Source organism: Arachis stenosperma, chromosome 9 (genome assembly GCF_014773155.1).
Source record: "Arachis stenosperma cultivar V10309 chromosome 9, arast.V10309.gnm1.PFL2, whole genome shotgun sequence".
Classification (NCBI taxonomy): domain Eukaryota; kingdom Viridiplantae; phylum Streptophyta; class Magnoliopsida; order Fabales; family Fabaceae; genus Arachis; species Arachis stenosperma.
The window spans coordinates 5,407,363-5,424,247 of NC_080385.1; the positions used below are offsets into that span (position 1 = coordinate 5,407,363).

Sequence of the window (16,885 nt, forward strand, 5' to 3'; positions counted from 1 at the left end):
TTGATCGGCTCTCTCCATGTCTTCGAATATGCATGCTTCAAGCAAGAGAAAAAAAAAATCAATAACAAAGACATTGCTTGGAGTGCCAAAATAAAAATCTCAATAATCTATGTATGAGTGTAATTTAGAAATCGTAACTAAATTTATAGCTGAGTATTTATCGAAGTTCATAGTTAAAATTATTTTAATAATGTGAGTAGCAGTGAACTAAACAAACCTTTCTCCTGTGAACTGTAAGATCTTTAAGAACACGACACTTTTCAAGTATTTTCATGGCAAGCTCGATCACAGAATAACCACCAGCTGTAAAACGAAAATCAAGAGACGCGCTTCTCACGTTGTGCAAATTACGAACAGAAAACCCCTCCAACTCTCTGTTGAATAACAGACTAAGATTTTCAAGAGACGGCGCGTCTAACTCAAATCCCTCAATTACATAGTTACTCAAAGCGGTGATGGTAAGACTCTTCAAGGAAGAAGAAGCCACGCGAAGTTTTTGCACGCGCAGATCAGGACACGTGGAGATGAAGAGCTTAAGATTCAGTGTTTCAAGAACGGGACATCTAGAGAGAAGAACATCCACATTCTGAGTAGATCCGAGATTCAGAGACAGAGACTTGAGCGATGGAAAATAGAGGTACCATTCACGTGAGAGAGCCGCGATACTGTTACTGCAACTGATCAATAAAGTGGGAGCCAATGGAAGATTATCATTATTTTCTCTTGAGAGGAGAAGGTGCAGTTCTTCGAGTTGTGGCCCCATGGCGGCGTTGATCCAGTTCTTGACGGTTACTACGTTTGCTTCGCTGAGGTCACTTTCGAGGCGAAACTTTCGAACACGACCTGGTCTGCGGAGGGCCAGGACAGATTTAACAGAATAAAATAACGACTTCTGCGATTTTTTTTTCTGTTGGAACTTGAAGACTTCCATATCCTTCCAGACGTTCCGCCACCGGCGAGATAGGACGCTGGTGGTGGCGACAATCACGGGGGTTTGGGTTGGGAGGAAGGAGAGGATGTGGCAGAGTAAACAGTCCGGTAAGCTGCTGATTCTGTCAATGTCGTCGTCGGCCGCTGATATAATCGGTGTTGTTGTTGTTTTTGCCGCCTTTGAGTCTCGTTCCGCCATGGAAGTAGACTAGAGCAAAGGTTGTGTTACTGTTTTTTCTTTGTTTTTTTCTACAGGTGGTGGTGGTATATAATGAACAATATACGGTATGGTAGGGTTTGGTTAATTCATTGTATTTGATATTTAATTTAAAAAAGACGAATGCTAGAGGCCAGCAATTTTGGTATTTTGTAATTATTAATTGGTCATCAATAATATTTTTAATGGTGTGAGATTACATCTAATAATATCTAATGGTGAGAGATCTATCACTTTTGTTTTGATAGTTAAGTATTGGCTAAAAAATACAAAAATTATTAGTTCCTTAAATTTTTTCTTTAAAAAATAAAAAATAGAGAAAGTTTAAGGGAGTTTGGTTAGCATTTATCAGTAGAAAAAGAGTCAGCAGAAAAAGGGTAAGTAATTTTATTCTTATATTATTAAATTTAATTTTATATTATTAAAAATATTAATAATAATTAATTATTAATTAATTATTAACTATAAATTATAAAATTTATTGACTTCTTAATACTCTTCTAAAAAAAGGAAAGGAGATAAAATTAAAATTAGAAGTTAATATTTGAAATATATATGAATCATGCTGAAGATTAATTATTAAAATTCTAGATTTAAGTGTATTTTATTGGTTGTAATTTCTAAATATATGTAGTTTGAGTTTCAATCAAAATTTTTTATTTTTAATTTTAAATTTTAAATTCTATATGTTTGATACGATTTGGTTGAAATCTAGAATTTGTTTTGATTTGTTTATTTTGTATTTGATATTTCATCCTATCAAATTATAGGGTGCACATGGTCCGATTTGGGCGGAAAATCAAGTCCGATTCTAAATATTTTAAGGATTAATTTGATGTAATTTTACTGAGTATAGGATCATATAAGAGTTTTAACAATAGACATGATCATTATTTTAGGCTTGATTCAGGTCAAAGTGAACTCGACTTTACCCGACTCATGTGCATCCTAAGAGTTAATTATAAGCTTATTGTTTTATTTTTAATTATATTTCTTAAATTAGAAAATAGATAAAAAAAGGGGCAATTTACTTATTTAAATAAAATGACAGAATCCTTTACCCAAATGTACAAAATAGATTGTTGTTACGTGCATGTGCAAAAACTCTATTCTATGTAATCCGTGGCAACCCACCACGGTTTTTGAATTGTACATAAACCGTGGCAGGCTGGGACGGTTTATGGGGAAACTTAGTTGCTTGTAAACCGTGGGAGGTTCCAGCGGTTTATGAAGGTGGCGTAGAAGACATAAACCGTGGTAGGTTACCACGGTTTATGAAGAAGGTGAACTTGTCATAAACCCTTGTGGGTTACAACGGTTTATGTAGGTTCAATTATGGCCAGAAAACACACCGTTTATAGATCTACAAATAGTATATAGGAGTACATAAAAAATACACAAACAGCAAGCATAGCTTCTTCAAAGATTTTTTTAATAATGAATTAAAAAAAAGTCATATTTAATAATGGCAACCATTATTATCGTCTCCAAAAATATATAGGTACATCGGAATAAGTCATATTTAACAAGAATTTTTTTAATTATAAATTAAAAAATAACTATTTTCTAAAAATAATCCACTTCAAATATGTCAGATTGAAAAGTTAACAACAGTAACTATTATCATCGTCTCCAGAGTACATAAGAGTACACAGGAATAAGTTGTATTTTATTTTTGGGAAATAGTTATTTTTTTAATTTATAATTAAAAAAATCCTTGTTAAATATTTATTTCGGTGTACCTGTATATTTTTTGGAGACTAAAATAATGGTTGCCATTGTTAAATATGACTTGTTTTTTTTTAATTTATAATTAAAAAAATACTTGAAGAAACCATGCTTATTGTCTGTGTAATTTTTTGTGTACTCTTATATACTATTTGTAGATCTATATACTATTTTGGAGACGATGATATGCATTTTAAAAATTTTGAGTGAAGTTTGCCGAGAATTAAAGTGAAGTTGCTTATTTTTATAGAGTTCGCCGAACTCCAAATACAAAAAAAAGATAAATCTAAAAAATTAAAGTTGAAAAATCGTTTTTTGGAATTAATTAAAATTATAGAAAAAAAAACTGGTGAGACGCTTGTGTGATTTTTGTCATCATTCCTAGAAGCCACCTTTAATTCTCTACTGTTATAAAATTAAAATAAGTGCATATGAAATTAAAATAAGGCACTTATTAACCCATGATGCGTTCTTTTCTTCACAAAAGGATTATTGTCATTTTCGGGGTGGGATTTTATTAAAATCATTGTCACATAATCCATTGTCAGGAATAGTGAGGCACTTTTGGTTTTAAAATTAAAATTGTTATATTTATTTTTTTGTATTTTTTATATACCTTTTTTATTTTAAAAACAATTGGTAGAAATATTTGTTTTTTCTTTCTTAATACGCCATTGTAACACAGTCATACATAAACCGTTGTAACCCACAAGGGTTTATGACCAGGTCACCTTCTTCATAAACCGTGGTAACCTACCACGGTTTATGCCTTTCACGCCACCTTCGTAAAACGCTGGAACCTCCCACGGTTTACAAGCAACTCAGTTTTTTCATAAACCGTCCCAGCCTGCCACGGTTTATGCATAATTCAGAAACCGTGGTGGGTTGCCACGGATTACATAGAATAGGGTTTTTGCACATGCACGTAACAACAATCCGTTTTGCACATTTAGGTAAAGGTTTCGACCATTTTATTTAAATAAGTAAATTGCCCTAAAAAAAAGCATCAAATTAGAATTTATGAAAAATTCAAGTTCAAATACAGATATCAATTTTTCGCTAACAAGTTTTTTCTTTATAAATAAGTGCATCATAAATAATTTCTTTATAAATATTTTTTTTTTATAAATTAATGTTAAAATTTTAAAAATCTTATTTTTACCTGGTTTGGACCAGTATAATTGTGACCAGAAAATGTTTAAATTTTATTGAGTCTAAAATTGAGTTAGAGTCTAAAAAATAAACTCAATATATATTTAGAGTCAAATCTGAGTCAAGAGAAACTCAATTTTATCCGATCCATGAATATTCCTACCAAATTTGATAGGATTAATTAAAAAAAATTAAAATTGAAAACCGATCAAGTTAATATTTAAAATATATAAGAAATCAAACTAAAGATTTAATCATTAAACTCTATATTTAACTGTATTTTACGTTCTCGTTATAAAACATGTATTGTTTTATGAAATATATTTTTTTATTTTTGAATAAAAATGATTTTTTGAATTTTTAATGCATATCCTATAAGAATACTTATTTTTTGTATTTGTATGTGTATATGTATTATGGTGGTAAAATTAATTCTAAAATTTTATTAGATTGATCTGACTATGTAATTAGGTATTAGAATTTATAGTTTTACCATAAGATATTATCTGTCGGATTTAAATTGATCCTTAAAATTATAATTGATTCATTTTGTCTTATAAAATTTACAAATAGTAATTTATGTTAACTTTTGAGCTAATTTTTGTAAATGGCGTATTAATTTTACATATTAACTTGGTAAGATTTGAATTTCTCATTTAAATTTCATGTGATTAAGACTTATTATTAGACCTCTTAAAAATTTCATTGGCTCTCCAATATTCTCATGAGGACAATAATAATAAGTTCAATTTAAAAATTTTGTGGCTCTAAAAACAATAATCAAACTTCTAGAGTTCTAATATAAATTTTGATTATATAGAATTTTAAGAGTTAACAAGATTAGCTCAAGGGTTAATGTGAGTTGCGATTATAAGTTTTAGGATCCAATTTGAGTCCATTAAAATTTTTAGGAAAAGTCTAAAGACCAGCAACTTTTGTGTTTTCTAGCCAGCACTTAACCATCAAAATAAAAATAAGTGATTTTTCACCATTAGATATAATCTCACACCATTAAAAATATTATTGATGGTTAATTGATAGTTACAAAACATCAAAATTACTGACCTCCTAACATTCCTCAAAATTTTAAGGATCAAATTAAATTCGACTTTAAATTTTAAAGACAAAATTAAATATTAATTCATATTTTATGCAATTTAATAAGATTTATATTCAGCGTAATCAGATTTATTTAAACTGGTTTAATAGTTAATTTATTAGTCTATTTAAATAACTCATTTTTAAAGTAACATATTAATCCTTAATCTGACTTCCATAACTAATTGTGTAATCAGATCTTCTCTTGAAATTTTGGTTATTTACGAAATTTGATCATATTTGTGAATTAAGTTTAATTATATTGCTGATAAAAATTAGTTACATTAATGGTTTACAAAATGAGATTTGATTATTAACATGAATATATAATCAAGTAAAACACTAGCTAATCATTTTCCCTAATATACTCGAGTATGAGGGCACATGCAATTGTGAAGAAGGTGTTTGGAGCCGCCACCAAGTGGTCCAAACTGCTTTCACTCCTGCTGCCGCCGCCACTGCGCCCACCGACACTACCAATCTTGCCGCCTGAGCTCATAGAGCTAATCCTATTGAGGCTTCCAGCCAGGTCCCTTGTGAAATTCAAGAGAGTTTGCAAGTCATGGAAAACCCTAATCTCCAGCTCCGACTTCACCAAGAACCAAGTTCAACTTTCAATAATGGCGGAACCAGCCATTTCCGAAATACACTTGGTCTATACCAACCTTCTCCGACACAGCGACAGCAAAATTGGATTTATCTCCATTCAATCTCTGTTGGAGAACCTTTCTTTCGGTACCGAAGTGGTTTACTTCCCCATGGACGATTGCGTGAAAATTTTGGGCTCCTGCAATGGGTTTCTATGCTTAAACAATCATCCAAAAAACACTGATTTCAAAGTGAGGTTGTTGAATCCTTGCACTGGATTGGCGTCAGAATGGTTGACACTTTTCGCGTCAGACTATAACCAACGGAGACCTCCTATCACCAATTTTGGGTTTGGCTATGATCATGTCAATGACAAGTTCAAGATTCTCGCGGTTGTTGAGAGTTCTACCAGAATATACACTTTTGGCGAATATTCTTGGATATCCGTTCAGGATATTCCTCTCCATCCTCTTGAATGGAATGGAACATTTGTGACTGGCACTGGAACACTTAATTGGCTAGCTACTAAAATCGCATCCTTTATTACCTATCCTGTCCATCAAACTACGATAGTAGTTCTTTCTTTCAACTTTGGAAATGAGAGCTACGGTCAAATAGCATTGCCTAACTTTGAAGGCGGCATGATCCATCGTGAGCCTGTGTTGGTAACACTAAGGAATTCTCTGTGCGTTTGTCATGAATACAAGAAATCGGTGTGGGATTTGTGGATGATGAAGGAGTATGGAAATGAAGATTCTTGGACTAGAATGTTTGTGATCTCACATGATGAGGAGCTTATTCCTTATGCTCATGGTATTGGTATAAGACCATTATTGCACATGATGGAAAATGATCTGCTGCTTCTTTTGGTAAGACCTCCTTGGTATCAATTAGCTGTGTATAATCCTGGAAATAAGGGTGTTCGGTTTGGATATCCTGTGATCAACTACTACTCAAGTGATGATGACATGCCAAACTATAATAATCCTCGCGGATGCTTCTATGTTTATCGTGAAAGTTTGGTTTCCCCATCACACTATGGTCTTAAAACTGACCATGTGTGACTTTGGGATGATGATGACGATGACAATTGATCAACCATTGCTTACCCTTCAATAGGTGTTGCTCTTTATCTTGATTGTTAGAAGGTTTAATTAGTCCTTATAGTTTTACCGAATTTTTTATTAAGTTTTTGTATTTTTTTTAAGTTGAGTTCATATATTATATCAGATTTTGTAACTGAGTTCTTACTATTAAACTATTCAGAATATTCGGTCTAAGTGTTAGATATATTCATTTTGTTTAATAGAATATTCGGTTAATTATAGCGTTTTTGTCATGGTAGGGACTTAGTTACAAAATATGATATATTACAGGGATCTAATTAAAAAGAAAAAAATATATGAACCTAATTGAAAATTTAATAAAACTATAGGGATCGATAAAATAATTAAACTTCTTAGAATAATATAGACTATATTGTGGTTGACTACTCATATGAAGAAGATATTTTTGTCTCAAGATAATAATTGAGTAAAAATTTAGATATAGTTATTTTTATATAAAGTTGATTGTTGAAAATAGTTAAATAATTTGATATGTTTGATTAAATTGTTATTTAATAGTACGTAAATTTTTACCTAATAATTAAGAATTATGAGATGATTTAATATCTTTAATTAAATTGATGGCTGATACAACAAGCGTCTATATATTAATTATCTTCTTCTATGTAAAGATGTTCAAGAGAATATGGAGATGGTGTTAATCGATGATGTAGCACTGTTTTTCATTATTGTCGTTACATTGTCATTTTATTTCATGACTCTTTTAGGGTTAAGAGTATCAGTAGTTTTTAGTTTTTACTTTTTACTATGTTCACTTACATATCTCTCTTCTTAGTTTTCGCCCTAACAAGTACGGGGTGTGTATGGTCTAGTCTAGTCCAGTTTCGAACATTTTAAAAACTAATTTGGTATAATTTTATTGAGTTTAAAGTTGGATAAGGGTCTCAAAAATAGACCTAGTTATTATTTTGGGTCGAGTCTGAGTCATTACTCGGGTCGTCCAAATTCGGTCCGGTGATCCGGTCATCATACACAATTAATATTTTGTGTTATTAGTGATGGATGATGGCTATTCTTATGTAAAATTTAAGTATTATAAACTAGGGGTGACAAACAGACCTAAACCCACCGGTCCGGCCCGCGTAACCGCCAAAAAAGACAGGTTGCGCTAGAAAATTGGAACCGCCAAATAACAAAAGCCCGCCTAACCTGCACCGCTTAAACTGCGGGCTTTAGTGGGGCAGGGCGGGCTTTCCCGCCGGGCTTAGTATTTTTTAGCAAGGGATATTTTTACAATTTTTTTGTCAAAACCCAATTTCTCCCAACCCAACTTACAAGAGAATGAAGATGAAAATTGAGTATTTTGGATTATGTTTATTTTGTTTAGAGACAATATTTATAATTATGTTTTGGATTATGTTTATTTTGCTTTGGGAACAATATTTATAATTATGTTTTGGATGAAAACTTAGTTTAATGTTTGTGAATATAAAAATTATAATTTGTTTATACCTTTAAAAATTATAATAGTTAAAAGTAAAAAACAGAAGAAATTTTTTTATGCCTTTATATATATTATTTAATAGTTAAAAAGTAAAAAAAAAGGATATTTGGCGGGCTTAGCCCGCCGGTCCGCCAGCTCGCTGTTAGGCGGGGCGGGTGGAATTCTGGGACCGCTTCACTAAGCGGGGCATGGCGGGCCAGCCCGCCAAAAGGCGGCCTTCTGGCGGGGCGGGGCGGGTTTCCCCACTTGTCACCCCTATTATAAACCTTAATATTTTGTGTTATTAGTCATTATAAGATTATAAATTAATGTTTTGTGTTTAAAATACATAATATAATAACTCGAATTTTTGAAACTCTTATAATAAATTATTTATGATCTATTTTATTAGTTTAAACTATTTATTTAGAAACTATTTTAGTAGCTATCATCAAATTGATTTTTTATGACTATTAAGGTTTAAATTGATTAGGAATTATTATATATATAATTTTATTGAATGAGTTAATTTGTATAATTGAAATTAGAATTTCGGTAATTTACAAGGGATGAAAAATATATGATTTATATTGAATAATTATTATTTTGAGCTCAAATTTTTATAAAAGATGATTAATTTGATTATTGTAGTTTTCAAATTTAAAATAATTATTTAAATTTGTTAGTACGTTGATAAATTTTATATATCTCCAAAATAATTTCTGGTATTATAATCAAATTTTAAATTATTATTTTAATATAAATATTTTGTAAAATTTTATACTACTAGTATATATTTTTTTAAACCCTAAAATTAGCTACAGACACTCATAACACTCATCTCACCAACACATGCGTATCACTCTCTCTTCTCCAACATATAAACATGCATTCTTTTCTCCTCCTCCATCACCATGACTCCGTCATAACGACACTTATCCCTTACTCATTCAGCCACGTTCTTTCACTCCTCACGACTCATTCTTGTGAATGAATCCTTCTTACTTGCTGATTCATAACAACAACTCCTAAAAGATAGAAAAATAAAAGAGAGCTGAGAAGAAGGAAAAAAGAGGAGAAGGGAAGGAGGGGTTGGTGTCACTGCTGCACATGGTGGGAAAAGAGGGAGACTACACTGCTATTGCCATCATCGTCGTTGTCAAGAGTGAAAGGAGACGCCACTGGGGCTGCTGCTGTTGTGGGTGTCGCCGTTTCTAATGACTGCTTCACTCTACCATGACTGAACCCTATCATTCTCTACCCAATAGAGCTTATGGCTCTGCTATGAGAACCACTGCTGGAGAAGACAAGCTACTACTGCTACCTTAGTTCTACATCGGAGCTTCTGTTACTGCCACCACCATAGGCGATTGGCGTTGCTGCTATTTCAATTGATGCTACTGCCACTATTTCGATTGCACTGGGGTGTCGCCGCTGCTGCGAATTCAAAACAAAAGAGGGTTTGTTGGGTTAATTTCGGAGTTCGACTAATTGAGGCAGGGATTTTATTTTAAAATTAACCTTTTCAATTTAAGAATGTCCAAAAATATAATAGATAATTACAAATATATTAATAATTATAATGTTATTGAGTTTGTATTTTTTTTTGCTGTGAATGATTATTTAGTGAATTGTGGGTCTGATGATGTTACTTGAAATTTTGTGTTGCTATGTGCAGAATTTGTTTGGCCATATTTTGTGGTTGAATTAGTTGGTAGTACGAGTCTCTGTACTTGAGATGGGTTTTATTGTAACTAAATATAGCTGATTGATGATGGATTAAATGAATTTTGTGACTGATTATGTGGCTGGACACCATTGAGCAAAGGGTAGAAGTTGGTAAGTTTATCTATGATAGTTTAATTGAGAATGGTGACATAAAAAGGGGATATAATAATTTTGGACAGTTGGGACTGTGTTGAGGATAGTAAAAATTTTGATTAATCAAAAGAAAGTCAGAATTGTGGTTTTAGAGGAATTTTAGGCTTGAATATATAGTTTGGTATGAAAGTTTGTTAAATTATTTAATGCAGAATTTTTTGCATATTTGGCAGTAACTCAAAATAAAAATTGGGAGAAATTTAAACAAGATTTTCGATCCAAATTTTTTTCTACTAAACCTCAATAAGTCAAGATTTCTCTATAAAAATTTCAGGGAATTCGGCCAAATGGTTTGGCAGAATGTATGAACTTAGTTAAACAAAGGTGTGTAAGTTATTCCTAGGACACATTTAAAGTTAAATGGTGATGTGGAGGTACGCCTAGTTTCATGATAATGCGGAGGTATTTTTAGCTTCTTGGTGATGCGGAGGTATGCTTAGCTGTAAGGTGAAGCGGAGGCATAATGAAAAAGAAAGAAAGTGGGAATTAAAGAATGGAAAGAATACTTATAGGAAAAGAAAATGGAAGTAATGAATGAAATAAATAAATAAAAATTGTGTGTTAAACGGGCCTTGTCCCAAACTGCTAATGTGAAAGTGTCCGCCTAATTGATAGACTGAGATTACTAATGCGGGAATGTTCGCCTAACTGATACACATTAAAATGTTATTATGATGAGGCCTAACTGATGCGGGTAACCGTGATGCCAAGGTGTCTAACTGACACAGTAAACGAACTATATTCGGGGTTGGCTTTGAGTAACATCGGGTTGCGGATAGACAACTGACGCATGAGCTCATGACCTACGCTAGGAACAGGCATGCATCATAAATTGTTTGTGCACTTGCATTTGCTTGTGGTTATTTATTTTATTTTCCTGTGATTGTGTTGTTTGCTTGTGTTGTTTGCCTTGGTGACTTTCTTGTGTGTTTAATTGGTTATTTTGTTGCTGTGAACTTAGTAATGTGATTTAAAGAAAAGGCTTTAAACGGCTTTAGATAAGACTTAGGAAGAATTTTAAGGATTTAATAAAGAAAATTGTTTTTGGGATATGAGTTAACTATTTGTAGTTTATTCTGTATTTTTTTACGGCATTCATTTTTTCTACTGAGAACATGTGAGGACGACGTTCTCACCCCCTACAGATCTTCTGTTTCAACAACAGGTTCACGAATCCTCGGCGAGGAGCCGCGACTAATCCATAGAGTTTACATATATATGTAATTGTATTTTCAGTTTTTGGTTTAATCTTAGATTTTATTTTCCTCTCGCCATTGATATTTTAAAGTGTTGTATTTTTCCAGAGGAGTCGTAGGTTTAAATTTGAGTCTTGCATGAATAATTATTATGTATTAATAGTAATTATGTGAGTATATGTTTACTTGACATAGTTGAGTTTGAGGAATATACCAAAATAAAAAAAAATTATTTTTCTGAAAAGCTATCGACAAGTTAACATGTAGTGGCTCAATATTAAATAGCTGATAAAAGGAAAGTAGATTAGTAACGCCTTATCTTTTGTACGATCATAACGTGCTAAAAGTTAGGGTGTTACACATAAGACTTTAGACTAATGGCATAATATTGTGTTATTTGTATTGATTTAAATATTTGGTGTTACTAGACAATATTAATATTGATTATGGTTATGCTTTAGTTTTAGAGAAGGGTTAGTTTTTGTTATATTTTTCTAAGTGAATTTTACCATGTCAAATAATGATTGAAATCTTGAAAATTTGGATATTTTCATATGCTAGCTTATAAGAAGATATCAAGGTAATGTAATGTTAACGGTCTGATTTTCACCCGGTATAATCGTGGTTCGAAAGTGTATAGGTTTTATCGAATCTAGGACCGAGTTCAAATCTAATAAATAAACCTGATATATATTTCAGACCAAATCTAAATGTGATTTCACCCGACCCATGAATACCATACTAACAAGCTAGTTTCTTTTTGAATTTCTGTAGTTCCAAGTCTATCCAATTATTATTCAGTTGTGAATCAATTGATTTATTGATGTAGCCTGTGCATACTTGGTTGGGAATTTACTTGAAAAAGCCTGTTTAAAAAAAAGATTTATTTACCTAACACCAAATTAAAATTAATAGTTTTCTATTTGTACAAGTAATTAGTGTTAAATACACAGATTTATATTTAAATTTGACATGTTAAATTAAAAATAATATTTTATAATCATAATTTTTTTGAGTTTAGTATAACACGATCATTTATATAATAAACGTATTGAATATGTTGTTTTATCTTTATTCAAAATAAAAAGCAAATAGAAGAGTTTGAAGTCTACAATATTTTTGAACCATAAGAAGGGAACTAGACATGAAAAAAATAAGAATATATATAACTGTAATAATAGCATATCAATTTTACACTAAATTTTATATCAAAAGGCTAATAAAAATTTATCGACAACCTAGTATCTTACTAACTTCATTAGAAAAGCAATTGGCATATGATGTTGTGCTCTTGTTACACATTGCATTTCAAATATGAAAACAGAGTTATAGATAAATTAGTTATATCTACAATAAATATTTATATAAATGTGTAAATCATAACATGCTATTAAAATAAAAATAATATTATTCTTACCTAAATATTATTAAAAACTTCTTTGAATACGACATTTATTGTTGATGACTTTGGATTGCCGTCTTCGTCTAGAATTAAAACACTCTTAACTCTTCACAAAGCAACATAAAGTTGTTCATGGGTGAACACTGATTTTAGCAAGTAAAGTCCTACATGTGATAATGATTTATCTTGACTCTTATTAATGGTCATTGCAAAGCATACTGTTAATAGAAATTGTCTCTGTTGGAACTTAAATGGCAACCCTAAATCTGAAGGGATCAAGTTCATTTTTGGAATACACACTTTATCTCCAATATTTCTACCGGTCACTACCGTCGCTCCAATTACGTTGCTACCAAGTTTGTTAACTATTAATCTTGTCCCGTTACATAAACTTGAAGTTTGGTCTATGTTTCACAGTAGCATTACAACGACTCCTGGCTTTAAAGTCAACTTGTGATTGGGTAGTCCCGAATATTTGATGTCATTTAGGAACTCTATGATATGAACCACTCTTGTTGTACATCTTCATTCTCATCAGCTTGACATGTTGTGTCATAACTCATGCTCCTTTTCCATTCCTGAAAAGATTGTCAAGACAAAATCGTTTACCTTCTCGACACTCTCAAGCGTGGGTGCAAGAATTTCCCTACTCTAAAAATATTTATAATCTGACATGTTTTACAATAAATTTGGATATGCAAAGTCTACCAAATGAGAGAGAGGGTCATCAGTAGTTATAATCAATAGATCATAAAAAATTTTAATTTTTGATTCATCACCAACAACAGAACCAATATTTCTATTTCCAACATCAAATATCCAATTAGCAAATCTCTTCATTTCACCTTCATCTTGATCTGAAAAAAGACATTAGAAGTCTCATGTTCGTATGCAATTTCAAAACCTTACAAAACGATCACAAATGGGATGAGTTAATAGCTGATGTCAATATATCGTGTCTACTCCTTTTCGGAATCACAGGAAGTATCTGTCTGAAATCACCTCCTAGAACAACAACCTTACCACCAAATGGTTGATGTGTCTTATGTTGATTGGTAACTGACATAAGATCCATGAGCGTCTGATCAAGTATTTCAAAACACATTTTATTGAGCATTGGAGCTTCATCCCAAATTATTAAGCTACTTTGGATGAGCATCTCAGCCTTCAAACTGTCATGCTTGATGTTGCAAGTAGATCCATCAGTAATTATAATGGGTATTGAAAATCTAAAATGAGCAATTCTGCTTTCAGGTAGGAGTAAAGATGAAATTTCACTGGATGCGACATTTAAAATAATCTTTCCTCTAAACTGAATAGCAAAAGAAAGACTAATCCAAATAAATATCTTACCACACCCACCATGCCCATAAATAAAGTAAAAACTACTAGAGTTTGTAATAACAGCATTGAGTATTTCATCGAATACTAACATTTTCTCACGAGTCATCTTTTGTCCCGTATATAAGTTTGTATGAGTCAACTCATTTGTGTCATATGCTAACTCCTCCTCTATTAGCTTATTCTGAAAAAGGCGAACATCAGACATCTCAGAATATGGCATTAATTGATAGTCTCTTAAAAATCTCACATTGCTAGTGAGTATCTTTTCAATCTCAATAAGGCAGAGGTTTTTCAATTTGTCATTAATCATGTTTAGCTTAGCAAAAGCACATGGTGGTTTTATGAAATATTTAATAAGTAGTTTCAAAATAAAACTATTAATATTATTAATAAAAATAAAATTAATAAGAGAATACAATCTTGATATAAAAAAAGACATAGTAAAATACCTTGATTTTTCAAAACTTTTCTCCTCTCATATAGTATTCTATCAGCTAATAATGTCCAAGTTGCATTCCAAACACGTTCTAGGTTTCTAATGCTATTAGATATCAGTAGCAGCAAATAGTTTTCTTAATTGATGACCAGATGCAAGTTCAACTACCTCATTAATAGCTGTAATAAATTCTCTATCATCGCACAGTAGTATCATGGAATAGCAAGCATCTTGGAAGGTAGAATATGTAATTCCTTTAACTGTCCTAATAAACTCATATGTTGTGCAATCTCTCTGAACAGCTAACAAAATTCTCATATAATAAATATCACTCGTACTTGGTGGAACATAGTTTAACATCCCGATAGAATACCCTCTTTTGCGTGGATGCCATTCCCTTGCTTCTCTATCATAAACAAATTAATTTGAAAACTCAGCATATGTCAAAATTTGACCTGATTCAAATTTTTTATTGGCCTCCATCCATGCTAAGAACATCGTACATTTTTCTTCCTTTTCTTCCACGGTTTCCTCAAGATCGTCATCGTCTTTAAAGATGATATTTTGCTCTCTAGGCAAATGAAAGGTTAATCTCATCACTGAAGGCCACCTCTGATGAATATCATAAGCTAAAGTTCTCCACACACCCTCACATGCAAACAAATACCTGCAATCATAAAATTATTTGATCTCGTCAATAACCTGAGCATCCTCTCTTCTGGAAGCTTCCTTTGTAACTCTAACTGCTACCCTATCTAGACCTTTATTCACGTACTTGAACAAGTATTTGATAGCATTATTTGACTTGTTGCAGTACTGTAAATTAACATGCGCTTGATAAGACATAAGCAAATATGCATTGTATGGAACCACATTTCTATTATCCATATATATGAACTCTCTTCTTCTTAGTAATCACTCATATGTCTCGTCTTCTATATGATATGTATCCACTATCATCGATAACTGTGGTTCTACTGAATATTTTGAGATAATATTTAGTGCAGTACCCATCTTTCATACAGGGAAATTTTGAGAAAGCTCTACCACATGGTCCATGAATCATATATGTAGATACAACTTTAAACAATTTTGGGTGACGAACAGGATCTGACAATTCTGAAGATATTAACCGATCAATTTGAGTTGTCATTGTTATCTTATGGTTTCCACTTAACCATAAAAGAATATGAGTATTTGGTAGACCTCTTTTTTGGAATTCCACCGATACATCCCTTATACCAAAAAGACAAAAAAATATATGTTATAAATAAACTATCTATTTTATATATGTGCTTTCATAAATTAAGGGTGATAATAAAAAATCAACAATATGTTAAGTAAGAAAATATTTTGGCATTTATTTTATAACAATCTGAAGGAATATTTCTCTAAAAATAAGGTTGGATGATGAGCAATACCTGCATCTAGCAAATGGAGTAAAGAGAAAATTTATTAGTGTGACAAATAAAAAAAATTTAATTTAAAAATCAAAACGGTTAAGAAGTCACTTAATTAGGAATTAGTATTAAAATTTTAAATTTCAAATTTTTAAATAGAGTTTTCTAATTAGCTAGTACAAATTTTAAATTTTTAAATAAAATTTTTTAATTAAACGTTCGTTGTTCATTAAGAATATAGGAATTTGTTAATTTAAAAATTATTTTTATTAGTTTTGTCATAAATAGTATCAATCTTATTATTTGTTGATAAATATAAATAAAATTAAATACAATAAAAAATTAATAACCTTATAAATTACGTAAATTTAAAAAAAAATATTTAAAAGAGAGAAAAAAATGAAAGTACTTCTATTGTGTAGAAACAATTTAAAATATAACAATGTAAATTGAGTAAAGAGAAAATTTATAAATGTGACAAGTAAAAAAAATTAAATTTAAAAATCGAAACGGTTAAGAAGTCACTTAATTAGGAATTAGCATTAGAATTTCAAATTTCAAAGTTTTAAATAGAGTTTTCTAATTAGCTAGTACAAATTTTAAATTTTTAAATAATTTTTTTTAAATTAATTCAATTTTGTCTAAACAACATTAAAAACAAAATTAAGTATAGAAGAATGTCAAATTAATTTTTTTTAAATAGTATAAGTAACCTCACATTTTAATAAGACTGATAATTCTATTTACTAAAATTTTAAAAAATATTTTCAAATTCAATTGCTTACTTAAAAATTAAAAAAAATTATTTGAATTTAAATTTAAAATTTTAAACGTAATACTTTAATTAAAAATTATAATTAGATTTTTTTAAAAAAATAAGTACACATTAAAAATCAATAACTAACTTAATTATATCAACAATAATTTATATGAGAAATTTATAACTTTATGACATTAAATACT

General features: G+C 30.9%; 1 protein-coding gene across 1 annotated transcript; it reads left to right on the forward strand.

Annotated features, from left to right (window-relative positions):
- Positions 1-5,499: 5,499 nt before the first annotated feature.
- Positions 5,500-6,777, forward strand: LOC130948914 (F-box/kelch-repeat protein At3g23880-like). Its single transcript, XM_057877776.1, has one exon. The coding sequence runs from the start codon at positions 5,500-5,502 to the stop codon at positions 6,775-6,777; it is 1,278 nt and encodes a 425-aa protein (XP_057733759.1).
- The last annotated feature ends 10,108 nt before the right edge of the window (positions 6,778-16,885 follow it).